General features: G+C 36.0%; 3 protein-coding genes across 3 annotated transcripts; 1 reads left to right on the top strand and 2 right to left on the bottom strand.

Annotated features, from left to right (window-relative positions):
* Positions 1-1,484: 1,484 nt before the first annotated feature.
* Positions 1,485-3,750, bottom strand: LOC108225561 (F-box protein At1g47056). The gene has a single exon (XM_017400454.2). It carries the CDS (start codon positions 3,491-3,493, stop codon positions 1,955-1,957), a length of 1,539 nt encoding a protein of 512 aa, XP_017255943.1. The 5' UTR covers positions 3,494-3,750; the 3' UTR covers positions 1,485-1,954.
* Positions 3,751-5,694: 1,944 nt separating this feature from the next.
* Positions 5,695-7,758, top strand: LOC108224579 (cyclin-D3-3). Its single transcript, XM_017399249.2, has 4 exons — positions 5,695-6,487; positions 6,682-6,883; positions 7,026-7,156; positions 7,258-7,758. The coding sequence occupies exons 1-4, from the start codon at positions 5,984-5,986 to the stop codon at positions 7,528-7,530; spliced, it is 1,110 nt and encodes a 369-aa protein (XP_017254738.1). The 5' UTR covers positions 5,695-5,983; the 3' UTR covers positions 7,531-7,758.
* A 4,758-nt stretch (positions 7,759-12,516) lies between these two features.
* LOC108225067 (probable LRR receptor-like serine/threonine-protein kinase At4g37250) lies at positions 12,517-15,855 on the bottom strand. The gene is made up of 2 exons (XM_017399875.2): positions 14,125-15,855; positions 12,517-13,504 (listed from the first exon to the last, which is right to left on the bottom strand). The coding sequence occupies exons 1-2, from the start codon at positions 15,716-15,718 to the stop codon at positions 12,810-12,812; spliced, it is 2,289 nt and encodes a 762-aa protein (XP_017255364.1). The 5' UTR covers positions 15,719-15,855; the 3' UTR covers positions 12,517-12,809.
* Between the last annotated feature and the right edge of the window lie 226 nt (positions 15,856-16,081).

Consider the following 16,081-nt stretch of genomic DNA (forward strand, 5'->3'; position numbering starts at 1 on the left):
TATTATAAAAATCTTGAAGTAATGCCAATACTAATATATAAAATTACAAAATTAGACTATAATTCATGTTGAAAATATGAAAATAAATTTCTACACGTAATTAACAAAAAGCACGACAAATCTTAATTTTATTTGTGTTTTATTTTTGAAAAGTAATCATGTTCTTACATTGTCACCTTGCTCCAATTTTTTTGGATTGATTGTGCACAAAAACATCTAACTTAAATCCGTGCGATAACGGTCTATAACTACCCTTACTTGCAACAACCTTTATTTTTTAATATTGTATAAACAGTCTTCACTTAAAAGTTGTTTGAACGGAGCAAACAGATAATGCATAAACAGATAATGCATGAATAATATTTTCTTGTGTGCAAAGTAAATCATATAAAAATTATTAACAACAACAAACATGTCCGATGAACAAAACAAATTTTATAAAAGAATAACCAACAAACATACATCACTAATAGTTAATTTATTGATATCATCCATCAATATCATGTCAAAACTATATTCTTCACCCGTGTTTGGATTTGTCGACTCCCACATAGCGGCCTATAACTACCTTTGCTTACAACAACTTTTATTTTTTTTTAATACTGTATAAACAGCCTTCACCAGAAGAACGGCAACACCGAGTTAGAAATCGAGCAACAGAACTATTGCCAGAGAGAGTTAGGGTTGTGATACTGAGAGAGAAGGTTGTGTTAAGATGATCCAAAACCCTACAATCTATAGGGGTATTTATAGGTGTAAAGAGACTTGTGTGCTACTCTTTCCCATAATTAAATAATCTGAAACAAAATCAGATTAAAACTTTCAAGCTGCTATATTCCATAAATAATCTGAAACAAAATCAGATTCTGAAACTTGCTTCTAATATATCCGAAACTAAAAAAGGCAGTTCTAATTTTTGATTTTTTTCATCTGAAAATTTCAGAAAATTAGAAAAATAAAACGGAGCGATGTGAGAGGCGCCACCTACACGCCCCTCGCTCCTCCTTTATATAGAAACAAAATCAAATTAAAACTTTCAAGCTAATATATTCCATAAATAATCTGAAACAAAATCAGATTATATAGAAACAAAATTAAATTAAAATTTTCAAACTACTATATTCCATAAATAATCTGAAACAAAATCAGATTCTGAAACTTGCTTCTAATATATCCGAAACTAAAAAAGGTAGTTCTAATTTTTGGTATTTTTCATCCAAAAATTCCAGAAAATTAGAAAAATAGAACGGAGCGATGTGAGAGGTGCCACCTACACGTCCGAAACTAAAAAAGGCAGTTCTAATTTTTGATTTTTTTCATCTGAAAATTTCAGAAAATTAGAAAAATAAAACGGAGCGATGTGAGAGGCGCCACCTACACTCCCCTCGCTCCTCCTTTATATAGAAACAAAATCAAATTAAAACTTTCAAGCTAATATATTCCATAAATAATCTGAAACAAAATCAGATTATATAGAAACAAAATTAAATTAAAATTTTCAAACTACTATATTCCATAAATAATCTGAAACAAAATCAGATTCTGAAACTTGCTTCTAATATATCCGAAACTAAAAAAGGTAGTTCTAATTTTTGGTATTTTTCATCCAAAAATTCCAGAAAATTAGAAAAATAGAACGGAGCGATGTGAGAGGTGCCACCTACACGCCCCTCGCTTCTCCTTTATATAAGTATATTGATAGAGTAATCATTTTTCAGATCTTCTGTCGAGCCTCAGCTAAATGCCATACCTTTTCTTATCATCGGAGTCAAAGAAGCAATTTCTAGCTTCCAAACAACAATAGTATATGTACCAGCCTTAAGCCATCGGCAATGTGACAACTACTCGAGAAATCTCGTGTACACGTAAAATAATATTATGAAATCATGAAAACTTTCTATCAAAGATTTAACATTCAAACCCCTGTCCATGACCAAGAACTATATTTCAACTTTCAAGTGCTAGCTTTATTGGACCACCTCTTGCGAGCACGCGTCAAAAAACAATTACCTCTGAAGAGCCCAAACTTCGGCTTCGACGTCGATGCACGACCTTTTCTGCTCGAAGAAGCCTCAGAACTCGCCGTGTCAGCAACTTCCTGGCTCTCCAATGGCAGAAACTCCGCGTCATCTTCTTGTGTTCCAGCATCACTGGCACTCCCATCCACAGCTTCAACTTCTACCTCACAAACATCGAAATCAATAATCAACGATCTCCTGTTCGACCTTAACAAGGCCTCTGCTTCACTCGTCACTGCTCGACACTTTTTCACCTTCAATTTCATCAAATTGGGGCATCCCTCCGCAAACGCTTCGATCCCCTGATCCGAAACAGGGCAGGACTTGATGCACAGCTTCTTCAAAGCTGCGCATTTCGCAGCAATGCAAGATATTTCAGGATCCGCCACTGTCTCACTTCCACAAATGGCAAGCCTTTCCAGTTTCTTACAACCCGAAGCAATTGCGTCCAAACTGAAAAGACTTGGATTAATACCAATGAGCACCAATTCCTGAAGCATCGCGCCATGCTTGCCTATCGAGACAAGACCTTCCTCTCCAATGCGATTTGTTCTCCACCCGTCGATATGAAGCTTTCTCAGTGACCTGCACTTCTCTAACACCGCGACGACTCCAGCATCCGTGCAATCCACGTTTTTAATTAAATGCAAAATCTCCAATTCCGAACAATTCGACAGAGCTGTAAGGCCAATGTCACTAATTTGCGCTCTATCCAAATAAACTTCGAACAAACAGCTATTCTCTCTACGCGCAGCCTTTTTGACGACAATATCCCAATCACCTGAGCATCGCAGCAATTTCAGCGACCTCAGATTCTTCGATCCAACTATAAGCGGCCCGAAGCACTGGCCGTTATGAATCTCCTTCAAACGAATAGACTTCAGCGATGCAGCCACGCCAGGATTTATCATTTCACCACCGCTATTTTTGATACCATGTAAACGCTTAACGGATAATTCCTCGAGAGATGAGGAATTATCAAGCAACGCATTCATACCTTTAACTCCAAAAGTACATGATCCACACGAGAACTTCTTTAAACCCTTGGCATACAGACCTAGAGCTGCCATACCGATCTCCGTGACCTCACGACAGCCACGGAGATTAATGCGACTAAGTTTACGACATTCTGTAGCTACCAAACTCAATGCTTCATCATCAAGACTCCTCGACGTCCGATGGCTTCGCAGAGTGAGCTTCGTGATTGAATCAAACCGAGAAAACAGACCTGGAATAATCGACACAACATCAGGCCGGGCTTTTAGATAGAGTGTTTGGCGGCTCTGAGCTTCCACACCGAACCATCTTTGACAAACAAGCGAACAAGACTTGCGATCACCGGAGCCAAGAGATTGAAAAATCAAGGCCAGACATTCGTCGGGAAGCTCTGATATCAAGTCGTCACCGGAGTTGGACAAATAATTGAAATTTGACGGAGGTATTTGGACGGCATGAACAGAGGAGGATTGGCCCATAATAGATGCACAACAAGAAAATAAAAATTATGAGTAGATATTGTTGTGCTTGTTGTTTATAGAGATTCGTTTATTCATGTAAAATAAAATAATATATGTTTTTATGTTTGAAAGTCTTGAAGTATATAAGATATAGGAGTTAACGTAATAGAACAATCAAGAGGGAAGGAGACATTTTAGAAGACTGGTTCTAAGAGAGAGTCCACCCATACAAATTGTATCCAGAGGTGTGATACGACGACTCTTGACGTCCCGTATTGCGGCTGCTGAGAAGAGGAAGACTTGAGATTACCACGAGCTTTCATCTGTGCACAAGTAATTGCAAGAGGCCGTTTGAGTGAGTTTAAAATAAGTGCTTCTTACTTAAAAATAAAATAAGTGAAGTAGAATTTAAAAATTAGTTAAAACTAACCGTACCAATAAGTGCTTCTAATTTAAAACTCGAGAAGCAACCCCGCCCAAACACCCACTAAATATCCAAATTTTTGTTATAATTCTTTTTCTTCTAATAGTGTGGGTGATTTTCAGATACCTAGCATAAATATATAATCCCTATGATTCGATTTTTTATTTTGATTGAGATTTGAAAATTATTATAGTAAATTTCTTCTAATATGTATTTGGTTTTCAAAAAAAAATATGATTTATACATGTGTATTGAAATGGTAGAGAAAATTACAGTAATACAAAAAACAGAAAGGCCTTGTTCTCCAGAATATTCAAATCTGACCAAATCAAATGAAAAATTAAGATGGCTTCTTGACTCGTTCTCCGCTTCTCACGTTTCTGCCGACTTAAATAACTGAAACCTCATGACCATGCAACTAGTAATTGATTAAATAGAAATAATGGAAGATGCTTTCATTGAGCGAATATTTTCCTTTATTCAGCCTTGATTTTTGGATTAGAATCGGTACAACCGCGCATGTGTTTAAGAAATGTCGAATATGCATGCTAAATTTTCTAGCTGATAATGCATATACAGAGGGGTTAAATAAATGTTAGGCCAAGTATAACCGATTTTAAAGTTATAGAATTGTAGCAACTAGTAGTATTTTCGTTCCTAATTAAACAGTGTTCATAAAATCAGATGTCACTTTGCCTCATCACTCATGTACCAACGAACAAGTACTAGCGTTAACTGAGAGTGCTCAAAACGAGTACCGGATATAAATTTGAATATATTAAAAATATATATGTCTATTATTATATATAATATGTTAATCATAAGTGACATACTATTTTATTATAAAACAATCTTGAACACCTGTGAAACCAAGACCGGGCCAGAAAAGGATCCTTTATACAAAAATATCATCTATACAATACATCAGTTTCTAAAAGCCCATTAAAGCTGGTAAGGGCCCAAATCATACGGGGTGATTATTTTTCTTCTTATTAATTTTGACAAATGCTGTTTGATGCGTCTAATTAAAGGATCAGTTTTATTATATTTTTAACTTTTATAATTATTATTTTAATTTCTCTTTATTTTTATAGTAGTATATAATTTTATCATTTTTGGGTTCATGCGATATTCAATTTGAGGAAATTTTTTTCACATATTGAAATTTTGTTGCCTAAATTATATGATCATAACTCTTGTCTATTTTAAAGTGTAGTATTCAATTTCTATAAAATGATTAAAAAAAATGTCTAAGTATTCAATTTTTAAATTTGTTCATATAAAATCAAGCATGAGAGTAATATTTGGATTGCCGATTTTATTCGGTTCTTTATCGTTCCGAGCAAATGATCATCCCTCACAAGTCTATAAATGTCAAAAGAAAGAAAAAGTAATATATTCAGAAAATGATCTATAAATTACATTATGAACAAACAAAATAAAGATTGTTATCTAAAATTTAATGAAAGATTATATAAATTGACCATTCATAAATCATTTTGTTTTTTTATCAAACCATTCATAAATCATAACAAACAAAATAAAGATTGATTGTATCGTAAATTCAAATTATCAAGAAAATCATAGACTTTTTGATATATTATATTTTGAACGAAGATATTTTAAGCAAACATTATTTTGCATCTCTGAAGAAGAAATGACGTTTTAATTTAAGATCGTATTCACATTTATAAATTCTACTTTTTCATTAAATAATAATAATTATTATAGTAGTTATGAAATTGCCCTATAAAAGCTACCAGTATAAATTTTCATAAAATCCAGCTTTAATCACGTTCACCAAATAATCTGAAAAATTGGAGCAGCAAACGAGGAGGAGAGTTAAAAAAGGCCAAAAAGAAAACAAAGAGGGTCTGCTCTATCTTTGATACCCAGCTGCTTAGTTGTTGTTAAGTCTCTTGTAGTCTTCTTATTATTATATATATCTCCCCATTTTCTCTTTTTATTTTCTTCAGAGAAAGACACACACATTATACGCAGCTATGTTGTTGGGACCATCTCTGTGTTCTTGAGTTGTTGAAGAAGATAATGAGCGAAATCTTTGAATTTATACAACTACAGGGATGGTTTCGTTAGATGAACATCAAACCCATCTTCAAAATCCAATCTTTTCTCTAGATTCTCTCTTCTGTGAGGAGGGGAATCTTGATCAAGATCTGGGTTTTCAAGATTTTCAAGAACAAGATGTTGATGAGAGTTCTGGGAAAACCCCAGTTGGGAATGGTGAAGATGAGTGTTTTACTGGGCTTTTAGAGTGTGATTTGGTCTGGGAAGAAGATGAGCTTGTGTGTCTTTTGGCTAAAGAAAAGATGGTTTCTTTGGACTTTGATGATGAGTGTTTGATGGAAGCTAGAAAAGGGGGGATTGAGTGGGTTTTGAGGGTGTGTTCTCATTATGGATTTGGTGGATTGACTGTTGTTTTAGCTGTTAATTACTTTGATAGGTTTATCTCAAGCTTCTGTTTGCAAAATGACAAGCCTTGGATGGTTCAGCTTGTTGCTGTGGCTTGTCTTTCTCTAGCTGCTAAAGTTGAGGAGACCCGAGTGCCCCTTCTCGTCGATTTTCAGGTATCGTTTTCGTATACATTTGATGGTAATTGTTGTTTGATGTGTAATGTGTTATGTCTCTTTGTATGAAATGTGATTCATGCTCACAATTTACTGTGTGCATTGTAATGTGGTTGCTATGAGGGAGATATATTGGGTATGTTTAGTTTGTTTTAATGTCATTTTGATGTAGATTCTATTTATGGGTATTTTAGGTAGAAGAATCGAAATTTGTGTTTGATTCAAAGAGTATCCAGAGAATGGAGATTTTGGTTCTCTCTTCCCTTAATTGGAAGATGAATCCAGTGACTCAGTTTTCATTCATTGATCATATAATAAGGAGGCTTGGATTGAAGATGTACCCACATTGCGATATTCTAAGAAGGTGCGAGCGTATCGTTCTTTCTGCCATTACTGGTAAGCTTATCAATTACACCTAATTTACCTTTTTGCAAAATATGAACTACTATTATTTTTGAAATATGAATGAGCTGTGGGTTGTATTTGAATGACATATTATCCGTTTTAGTTTGTAACCTTGACATTATGCACCATACAGATTCCAGGTTACTTTCTTACCTTCCCTCCGTGATAGCCACTGCAATAATTTCTGTTGTTATCAAGGAAGTTGATCCTTGTAATGCGATAGACTATCAGGCTCAGCTCATGGATATACTGAAATCAAGCAAGGTTTATTTACAACACATAATAGTCTCTTGCACTCTATTCTACTACTGATCACCAGTTGTTAAATCTAAGGAACTGTTTGATTTGGTTGTGACTTGGAACAGGAAAGGGTTGATGAATGCTACAACCTCATTGTGGAAGTATCTGGTGTTGATCAATTTCGGAACCATAAACGCAAGCACGAATCTGTGCCTAGCAGTCCCAATGGTGTCATTGATGGATATTTCAGCTGCGACAGCTCCAATGATTCATGGACTGTAGCATCATCTCTTGCATCTTCACCAAAACCTCTAAATAAGAAGAGAGCTGTGGATCAGCAGATGAGATTGGTTCCTTTAAGCCGTGCGGCGATTGGTGTGCTTAATAGCCCTACTTGATCTCTTTATTACTTCATATGGATAGATATTTACAATGGTATTATGGTTGCCCTCTTTTACATTATCAAATGTGTTCATTAGATACATTTCTGATGACTTATTATGTGTAATGGGGTTCTTGGCAAAACATGTGGTAGAGCAAACGTTTGTCTTTTGTCCTTCTCACCTCTTTGGTTGAGAATGAAGAGTAAACTTAAGATGGATTTTATGAAGCATGAGTTGCTTACATTTGATCTCTTTACATATCATTTTCTTTGTTTAGATTTCAATGGCAGTAGATATCAATGAAACTCAGATTGTAGGAAAATAGTTAGGGATCAATCTAAACTATACGTTCTTGCAATTTTTAGCTGAACCTTTAAGAGCCATAGAGATTTGTTTGCCCTGTCTTTGATTATGTTTGTAATAACTAAGTGAAGTGATGCATATACTATTTCAGTACTTCTAGATAAAAGACAAGTGGCCAGGTTGGTATGGACCAAGTAAAAGCTGTAGTTTTACATTTGATAAAGGTATGTCTTGTAGGCAGGTATAGACTGTCGGCCCCCAATAGATTTTTTAGTTTCAAATTTTATGACTTTTGCTGTTTTGACTATCCACCTTGAATCATGTAGTATGTATTATCTCCCCTTCTCCTGTTAGACTTTTTTGCTCTTCTTGAAGAAAACAGAGATCGAATGCATGTTCTAAGTATTGTCTGATCATTTACGCTGATATCTATACACATTCTGGTCAAGAAAATTGCAATCTTTATGAAATGATCTTTTGGATTCGGAACTGAAAGACTAGTTTATTTTTCAGAGTCCATATGGAAATGAGGGTGTTTTGGTATACATATTTTCTTCAATCACATTATCTTCCCTGAATTCTGTAAGCGTTTTCTTCATCGCTGACAAGTAGATATTGCTAGGCTTTACAACTATTCCTCCATTTTTGTTTTGGTTACACTAGTGCCTCTTGGCTTGGTTCAATTCGACCAGCATCAAACTTGCCATTGCCAATGTTATGGCACTCTCCAGAGAGCATTTGAGTTGATTATAAAATTATTTGTCTTTGCACACACGATACAGATACTTTTGGTGCCTATCATTGGCCTTCACAATATTCATTTTCACTCTGGAGCTTATTCTCCGTAATCACCTGCAACTGCACATGATGTTTCATTTCTGTGAATCAGTCCATCAGTCGACCCTGGCCTACACAATCAATTTGGATTATTTTTCTAGCGTTTAGCTATAGCCACATTGTTCATTAGCTGATCATATTAGAAAATATGCACCTGAATTGATCACTAGAGGAAAAGTCATTTGCACAAGAACTCTAGCACAGATATAAAGCACATTTGACTGTTTTAATGCAAATACAGTTTTGGACTCACCAGTAAAGATAAAGTGAAGGGTGATATAAATTTTGGGCATTTTGACTTTAAGAGAAGAGTGGTACCCTATTGATCTTGTGGGGTTGAGTTTGTCTCCCAGGACCCTTTTCTTTGTACTCCCTACTTTTAGGTTGATCAACTTTGTTACTCTTAATCATTGTATACATCACTAATGAAATCTTAGGTAGCTAACCGAGTTGGGCTCCACAAAATAATTTGAAATGTTATGATTGCTCTCCTTGAATTTCCCTCTAGTGGAGAAATATATTGTGATTTACAGTAAGATAGGTATAGAAGCAGCAGTACTGCCTTATAGCTTATATAAAGTTAACATCAATCTTTTCATGGTGAAGTCGTACCAACAGGAAGGTTATATGAGTTTCCTAAAGCCATGGTTGTTTCAATACATTCTTCTTCTGCGGTGGTGGATATACTGTTTATTTACCTTGCTTTTATATATATTTGTTCCGTAAAGTTTGGAAAGATATGCGAGGTATCAGATGGTGTAACGATAAGTGAAAGTGAGCCATAAATATGTAATAATCTTGTCCATGGTTATTTAGCTCTCTTGTAAATGATTGACCTCATTACATTTATCAAATGGTGTAACGATAAGTGAAAGTGAGTCATAAATATGTAATAATGGACGGTCCATGGTTATTTACCTCTCTTGTAAATGGTTTACTGATATGATATCATGTTCTGCGTGTCTTTCATCAATCATCGTATGAAATCTGACTAATTCTTGATGCGTTTTGGTGTCTCGCAACAGTCATAGTATGAAATTTTACTGATTCTTAATGCGATTCACAATCTGTAACAAGGACTCGACTCAGTTGTTTTAAACTGACTACCTAGTATTTTTTTTCTTATTTAAACTTTTTTTTTGTAAGACGTGGAATGATCCGAATCAACCAATACGATTTGAAAGTGGAAATCCCAAATCGGTGCCTTTATATGTTTCAATTATGGTAGTTAGATGTTATGAAGAGGCCACTGGCAAGCATAGACCATTCAGGGTAAGAAAATTGAAGGTTCTTGCCGTATTGGAAACAGGGGAAGAATGTATTTCTGTTGACAAGTCACAAAAATGGGTGATAGGAGCCATACAAGGTTTCAACATATTCACACACTCTTTCTTTTGTGTAATGTATGTATCATTGCGACACAAATAGACATAATGCATAAATTCAGGCACCAACCTCAATTCACTAGCTAACTACCTTTTTATTTGTTTTAGTTTTCTTTTATTTTTTAGACTTAATTATCTAAATTAAATATTGCTCCCTTGGCTGATTACTAGAAAGGAAATGGTGGAAACTGAAAGGGAAAGTATGGAAATAGTAAAAAATGGACAGTAATCATGTGAGGAAACAGGGGAGAAGTAAATGGAAACAGCTAGAGTAGCAATGGTTGTGTTAATCATTGGGAAGAAATTGCAAGAACTTGAGTACACTGAATCATTTGACATGGGAAATTTCAACATACTACAAACTTGCTAGGTTTTAACAAATGTTAGGGAGCAGTGCCTGGCAAGTGGCAAGAGTATTAGTACTGTATATCGTAAATGAGACGAGTTGTTCGTGATTTATTTGAACTCGACATTGCATGGTAAGAGTATTACTATAGTCCCGTTACTATAGATCGTAAATGAGTTGAGCTGTTCGTGATTTATTTGAACTGGATAGTGTCTGGCAAGACTCAAGAGTATTACTATAGTTCGATTACCGATAAATGTAGATCGTAAATGAGACGAGCTATTTGTAATTTGAACTCGACTCGTAAATCATCTGAATTTACCGAGAAAACGACCCCTCAGCTGAGTCCAGTGCCGTGTTACTGCAAGGTCTGGTCATATCAGAGTACAGTAGCTACTTCTAATCTGAAATGAAGACACTTTGCAAAGGATACTATTCCGACATAATGAAACAGTAAAATGAAGAAAAATTTATTGATGTGGGGAAGTAGTTTGACGAGCAGTATAAGTGTAGCAGCCTTTATTAATAACGCCCCCACTCGACTTGCACAAACTCCAGCACCAGCAAATCTCTTCAATCTGCTGTCATCAACCAAACATGTTTTTTACCATTAACTTGTTGGGTGGAAGATCTTCATGATTTCATTTTTTTTAACTTTCACTTTTTTTTAAGGCATAGAGGAATTGCTTTTGATTGTTATGAATCATGATAGAGAAAGTTGTTACATGGTCTTCATCAGAGGTTGCACCAGCAGTCTGGATATGCCTAGATGTTGATTACTACTAAATAGTGAAGATTATTAGCAAAAGAAATAACAGTACTGAGTCGAATTTGAGCATCCTGGTAAAGAGAAAATAAATAAAGAAGAAAATCAACTTGTACTGTAATATATTGCGATTGCCAACTTATTCTGATATCGAATTCTAATGTTCTCTGAACTCCCATTGTAAGAACATCAAGGTTTAGAGTAGCATCTCCTTGAAGTAATATTTACAGTTTTCATATAGTATTATTCTGCTGATATAAATGGTGGGGAGAAGAAGACTTTTATCTGAATGAGATAGGCTCCTGATTTCTGGTGTACGCGATACGGAGTTTACCCACTGCAATACATCTGAATTAACATTGAAAATCATTTTCATCTTCTGACCATGGATTTCACTTCTGCCACAAATGAATGACCATCATTTTAATTTACAGGCATGGTTACAATCTCGCGAGACTGGAACAAGATCTCAATATCCTGGCTCTGCTACCTTTAACTCTGTGATATGTTATAACTGTGATGCTTTAAGATTTACACATGAAATGCTTATAAATTTACCATATACATAGCTTAGCATTGTGCAATCATTATATAGTAAGCTTAAGATAAATTGCTGTACTGCACTGATCTCAGCACCGTTTTCTGAGATTAAGGGTCGAACATAAGCAGGTTTACAGATCTTCACATAATAATGCTTAGAGCTTGCATCAGGTACATCAATCTTTCATGCATTTGTTTTGATCATCACTGTTGGAAAGATTACAACTTAATTTGGTATGAGACCTCAGTATAAGGTAACGTGGCCTAACGCTGCCAGGTTTTTGCAGGTCCCTCGTATTAGTCATATAAGTGCAAAAATTTAAATCTTCAGATGCATCCAGGCATAAATGACATTTACCAGGGAAAACGAAAACTGACCAATAAACAGGGTGAATAACAATGATGTTAACCAAAGTCCATTGAATTTGAAGAACCATTGTCACTGTCACCCTATTGAACTTGGAATATAAACTCAAACCTTCAAAAGTCAGAACCAAAAAGCTGATTTTCATGATGGTTTGTATGATATCTTGATGGTATGCGTCCAGCTGTTATTATTCTTGCGGCAACTAACAAGATTAAAGCATCAGCAGTAACCTTTTTTTTTTTTTTTTTTTGTTAGGAAGCATCAGCAGTAACTTGATCCAACAAAATTCATAATTGAGTGAGACTAGTAAGTCAGTTGATCAATTCCAGAAACACTTTCCTTGATCAGCAGTCACTTATTTTCAAGATCAGACGAACTGATGAGATTATGAAGTATGCTTAATCTGACGATTCATTTTTTTAGCTTCTACATTGTACAATTATATTAATCCTGATAATTTTTGATGATAAGATCAAGGAGTTGGTTCCGGCAACCAGATTTAGCTTCCCTTGATGTGCATCTATTCCATATTTTGAGAACTGCTTAATCAACACTCAAACTTGAGTACTTGATGTTACATCGAGCAAATACATAGAAGCTGCATATAGCTTAAAGCAGGAGAACAACAATATCATCTGAACATGACTCTATACTATGATCCATTCTAACAATTATTAGAACTATCTGAAATATCAGCTAAAACAAATCCAGTCAATCTACTATATTGGATGTATGTATCATATCATTCTTCTAGTGACCATACAGATATGCTGAAGAAGTAGTAGACAATGGAAACTTCTCTAGGCCATGCAGAGCCTCTTTCATTGCTGGTCTCTTTTGTGGCACTGGAGATATACAGCTGTATCCTAATCTCAATAATGCCAACAAAGACTCTTCCTTGCCTTCCATGTCACCACGTATTGCCACATCAGCCATCCTCAGAACCTTATTCCTCTCTTCGTCTGCCAATGTGGCATTCCCGATCACCACAGTGGGGCCTAGTTCATCCGAAACAATGACTTTTCCTGTCAACAATTCAAGCAACACCACGCCAAATGAGAATACATCCCATTTTTGGTTGGGCTTCAGACTTCTAAGGGATTCTGGCGCATAATAAGGGGAACATCCCAGCGCGCTTGGGCTTGGACTCGGGGTAGCCCCACCTGCAGTATCCTGGAAACTATCACGAGATGCTGTGGACCTCTTGCTACCAAAGTTGCGAGCTGAAGCACTAGATTTATAACTATTATCCCCCACTACAAGCCTCTCAAGACCAAAATCTCCGATCTTGGGCTCCATATCTGCACCCAACAAGATGTTACTAGGCTTCAAATTACCATGGACGTGTTTCTTCTCATGGATGTATGCTAGCCCTCGGGCCATTCCTTTTGCTATCTTGAGCCGTACTTCCCAAGGTAAAGAACACGGTGAAGATCCAGCTTTTCCTAAAATTTAATAGTAAAAAAACTTTATAGAGATCTGATCACATGGCAATTTATCTAAACCAAGACAACAATATACTACAAACGAGAAAATCATCATCCATGCAAGTGGAACTGCAAAAGTAGCTAAATTCAACACAAGTAACAACAATAGTTACAAGACACTTTGACAAGCAGTGCCTTAAACCAACCAGTGGGGGTAAGGAGCTTAGTCCGACACCTTCACGTTCGATCTGGGCTCAACTAGTAACTTTAAATCTTGAGCTCTATGGAGGCTATAATTGTAAGCTCAAAGTTACACTTGACTAAATCTGGATACACTATTTTGGCTTAGAAAACTCAAATTTACTGTCTAGATAGTATCTTAGACTTGACTCGCCCTTAAACCTCACAATTTTAACTCAAACTCAACCCTATATAATTTTCATATTACATTTTTGATTTAAGAGATAATAAAAGCTTAATTTAGTTCGATGGATAAATGACTTATGCTTGCACTTGGATCAAATAAGATCGCAATAAAATTTCAGCAGCTTCTACTAGTTGTGATCGAGTGACACTCACAAATAGTTCTTAAACAAGTAAACTTAAAATCATAACTGAGAAAGAAGAAGAAAACTTACTGTAACGGGCATTGGCAAGACTACCATTTGGAACAAAATCATATATGATAAGCTTCTCATCAGCACCCCAGTAAAATCCCCGAATCTGAACCAGATTAGGATGCACCAATTTGGCAATGACTCGAACCTGATTCTCAAAATCCCTGAACCGCTCAAGGCCACTTTCTCCAATTCTCCGAACTGCCAGCATTGTCCCATCTTCCAGCACAGCCTTATACATTATACTCGAACCAGTTGCACCTAATATATAAGCCGACGCCTTGAGCAAAGCCTCGAGCTCAAGTTCCTTCTCCCCTCCATCAACTGTCACAAGATTCTTCGACGATCTCTTCCTATCAACTTCCGCCTGATCACATTTTACAGAATCTTTTTTCTCATCCAAGGATGAAGACTCAGATGAGACCGACGACTCTTCTGAGTCGTCGTATCTTCGTTTACTAAAACACCCCCATGAACTTGCTTCTTTTTTCGCCTCAGAAGAAGAAGCCCACTCGAAATCCTTGGCCTCATCTCTCACTCTTTTTTCTGTCCTTTTCTTCTTCACTTTATAAACGTAAACAGAAATCAATGCAAGTATCGTAACTCCCAATACATCACCGACCACAATTCCCAAGATTGTACCTACTCTGAAACCGTTTTTTGATGGTACATTGTTCGAGGAAGGTATCGTCTTGGGGATCGCTGCAATCGCGGGAGGAGACGTGGCTTCAGTTACATTAGGCACGGCTGACATAGTAGATGGAATGGGACAAAGATTATTCTTTAGTGGTTTACCACAAAGTTGATAATTCCCCGAAAATGACTTGCTTTCTTGACTATTAAAAACTTTAGACTCTGGAATAGGACCAGTAAGATTGTTGACAGATAAATCTATCGTGACGTTTTCAGGGAATCTTCGGCCAAATTCAACTGGAATTTGGCCGGAGATTCTGTTATACGACAAGTTAAAGTACTGAAGACTAGAGCTTCCGAAAGCTGAAGGAAGTGATCCATTAATGAGATTGGAAGATAGATCTAAAATCTGAACTGAATTAAAACCACTAGGAAGACTACCAGAAAAGTAGTTACTCTTCAAGGAAACAACAGTTAAATTATGAAGGGTGGTGAGATTTTTCGGGATGTATCCAGCTAATGCATTATCAGACAAGTTGAACACTTGAAGATTTTCAAGTCCTCCAACAAGCTCAGAGAGCTCCCCAGAGATCAAATTGTTGGAAAGGTCAAGTTTTTCGAGACTCGTAAGGTTGTACATTGAAGATGGTATGGAGCCATTGATTGAATTGTTAGAAAGATCAAGTGATTGCAGGTTTTTAAACATTCCAAGATTGGATGGAATGGAGCCAAGAAGCTGAGAATTTGGGAGAGAGAGATCAATGACACTAGAATTTGCACCACATCTAACACCTCCCCAAGAACATGGATTTTCATCATTGAAGTTCCATTTGGCTAAAACACCTAGTGGATCACTCAAGATAGAGTACTTGAGAGAAAGCAAAAGCACACCATCTGTGTTGAGTGCTGATGTACTTACAACAAGAGAACTGAGTGCAAGAAATTTCCACCATAAGTGGAGACCAAAGCTTTGGGAGTTCATGATGTTGTTTACAGGAACTCTTGCATTTCTGATTGCTAAAACTACAGATGGGAGAGAAGCAATAACTGAAATTTATGGTGCTCAGAAGAGGACCATCAGGCCATGTGAAGAGGACAATGTAAAATATTACTAGTCTTTATGAGACACAGCTCACCAAACACCAAAACATCTTCACTAAATATGCTCTGTTCCGGAAACTAATTTTTTATTATAAAATATGAAAGCAAAAAAAAAAAAAAACTGTTCTTTGTTGAAAGAAGTTATGCCATAAAACTGACAGTATTTGTATAGTAAAAAATTAAACTGTCCCAAGTTAATTCAAGATATACACGAGAAACTTCATCTTCAAGTAAAATATTTAAG

Source organism: Daucus carota, chromosome 6, assembly GCF_001625215.2.
Source record: "Daucus carota subsp. sativus chromosome 6, DH1 v3.0, whole genome shotgun sequence".
NCBI lineage: Eukaryota > Viridiplantae > Streptophyta > Magnoliopsida > Apiales > Apiaceae > Daucus > Daucus carota.

What these genes read in the sequence shown, in the direction of transcription:
- LOC108225561 (XM_017400454.2), bottom strand. Translation starts at nt 3,493, where the DNA reads ATGGGCCAATCCTCCTCTGTTCATGCCGTCCAAATACCTCCGTCAAAT.
- LOC108224579 (XM_017399249.2), top strand. Translation starts at nt 5,984, where the DNA reads ATGGTTTCGTTAGATGAACATCAAACCCATCTTCAAAATCCAATCTTT. An exon ending in CCCTTCTCGTCGATTTTCAG is followed by an intron (nt 6,488 to 6,681) that starts GTATCGTTTTCG and finishes TGGGTATTTTAG; the next exon opens with GTAGAAGAATCGAAATTTGT. An exon ending in ATATACTGAAATCAAGCAAG is followed by an intron (nt 7,157 to 7,257) that starts GTTTATTTACAA and finishes GACTTGGAACAG; the next exon opens with GAAAGGGTTGATGAATGCTA.
- LOC108225067 (XM_017399875.2), bottom strand. Translation starts at nt 15,718, where the DNA reads ATGAACTCCCAAAGCTTTGGTCTCCACTTATGGTGGAAATTTCTTGCA. An exon ending in TCTTGCCAATGCCCGTTACA is followed by an intron (nt 13,505 to 14,124) that starts GTAAGTTTTCTT and finishes ATTAAATTTTAG; the next exon opens with GAAAAGCTGGATCTTCACCG.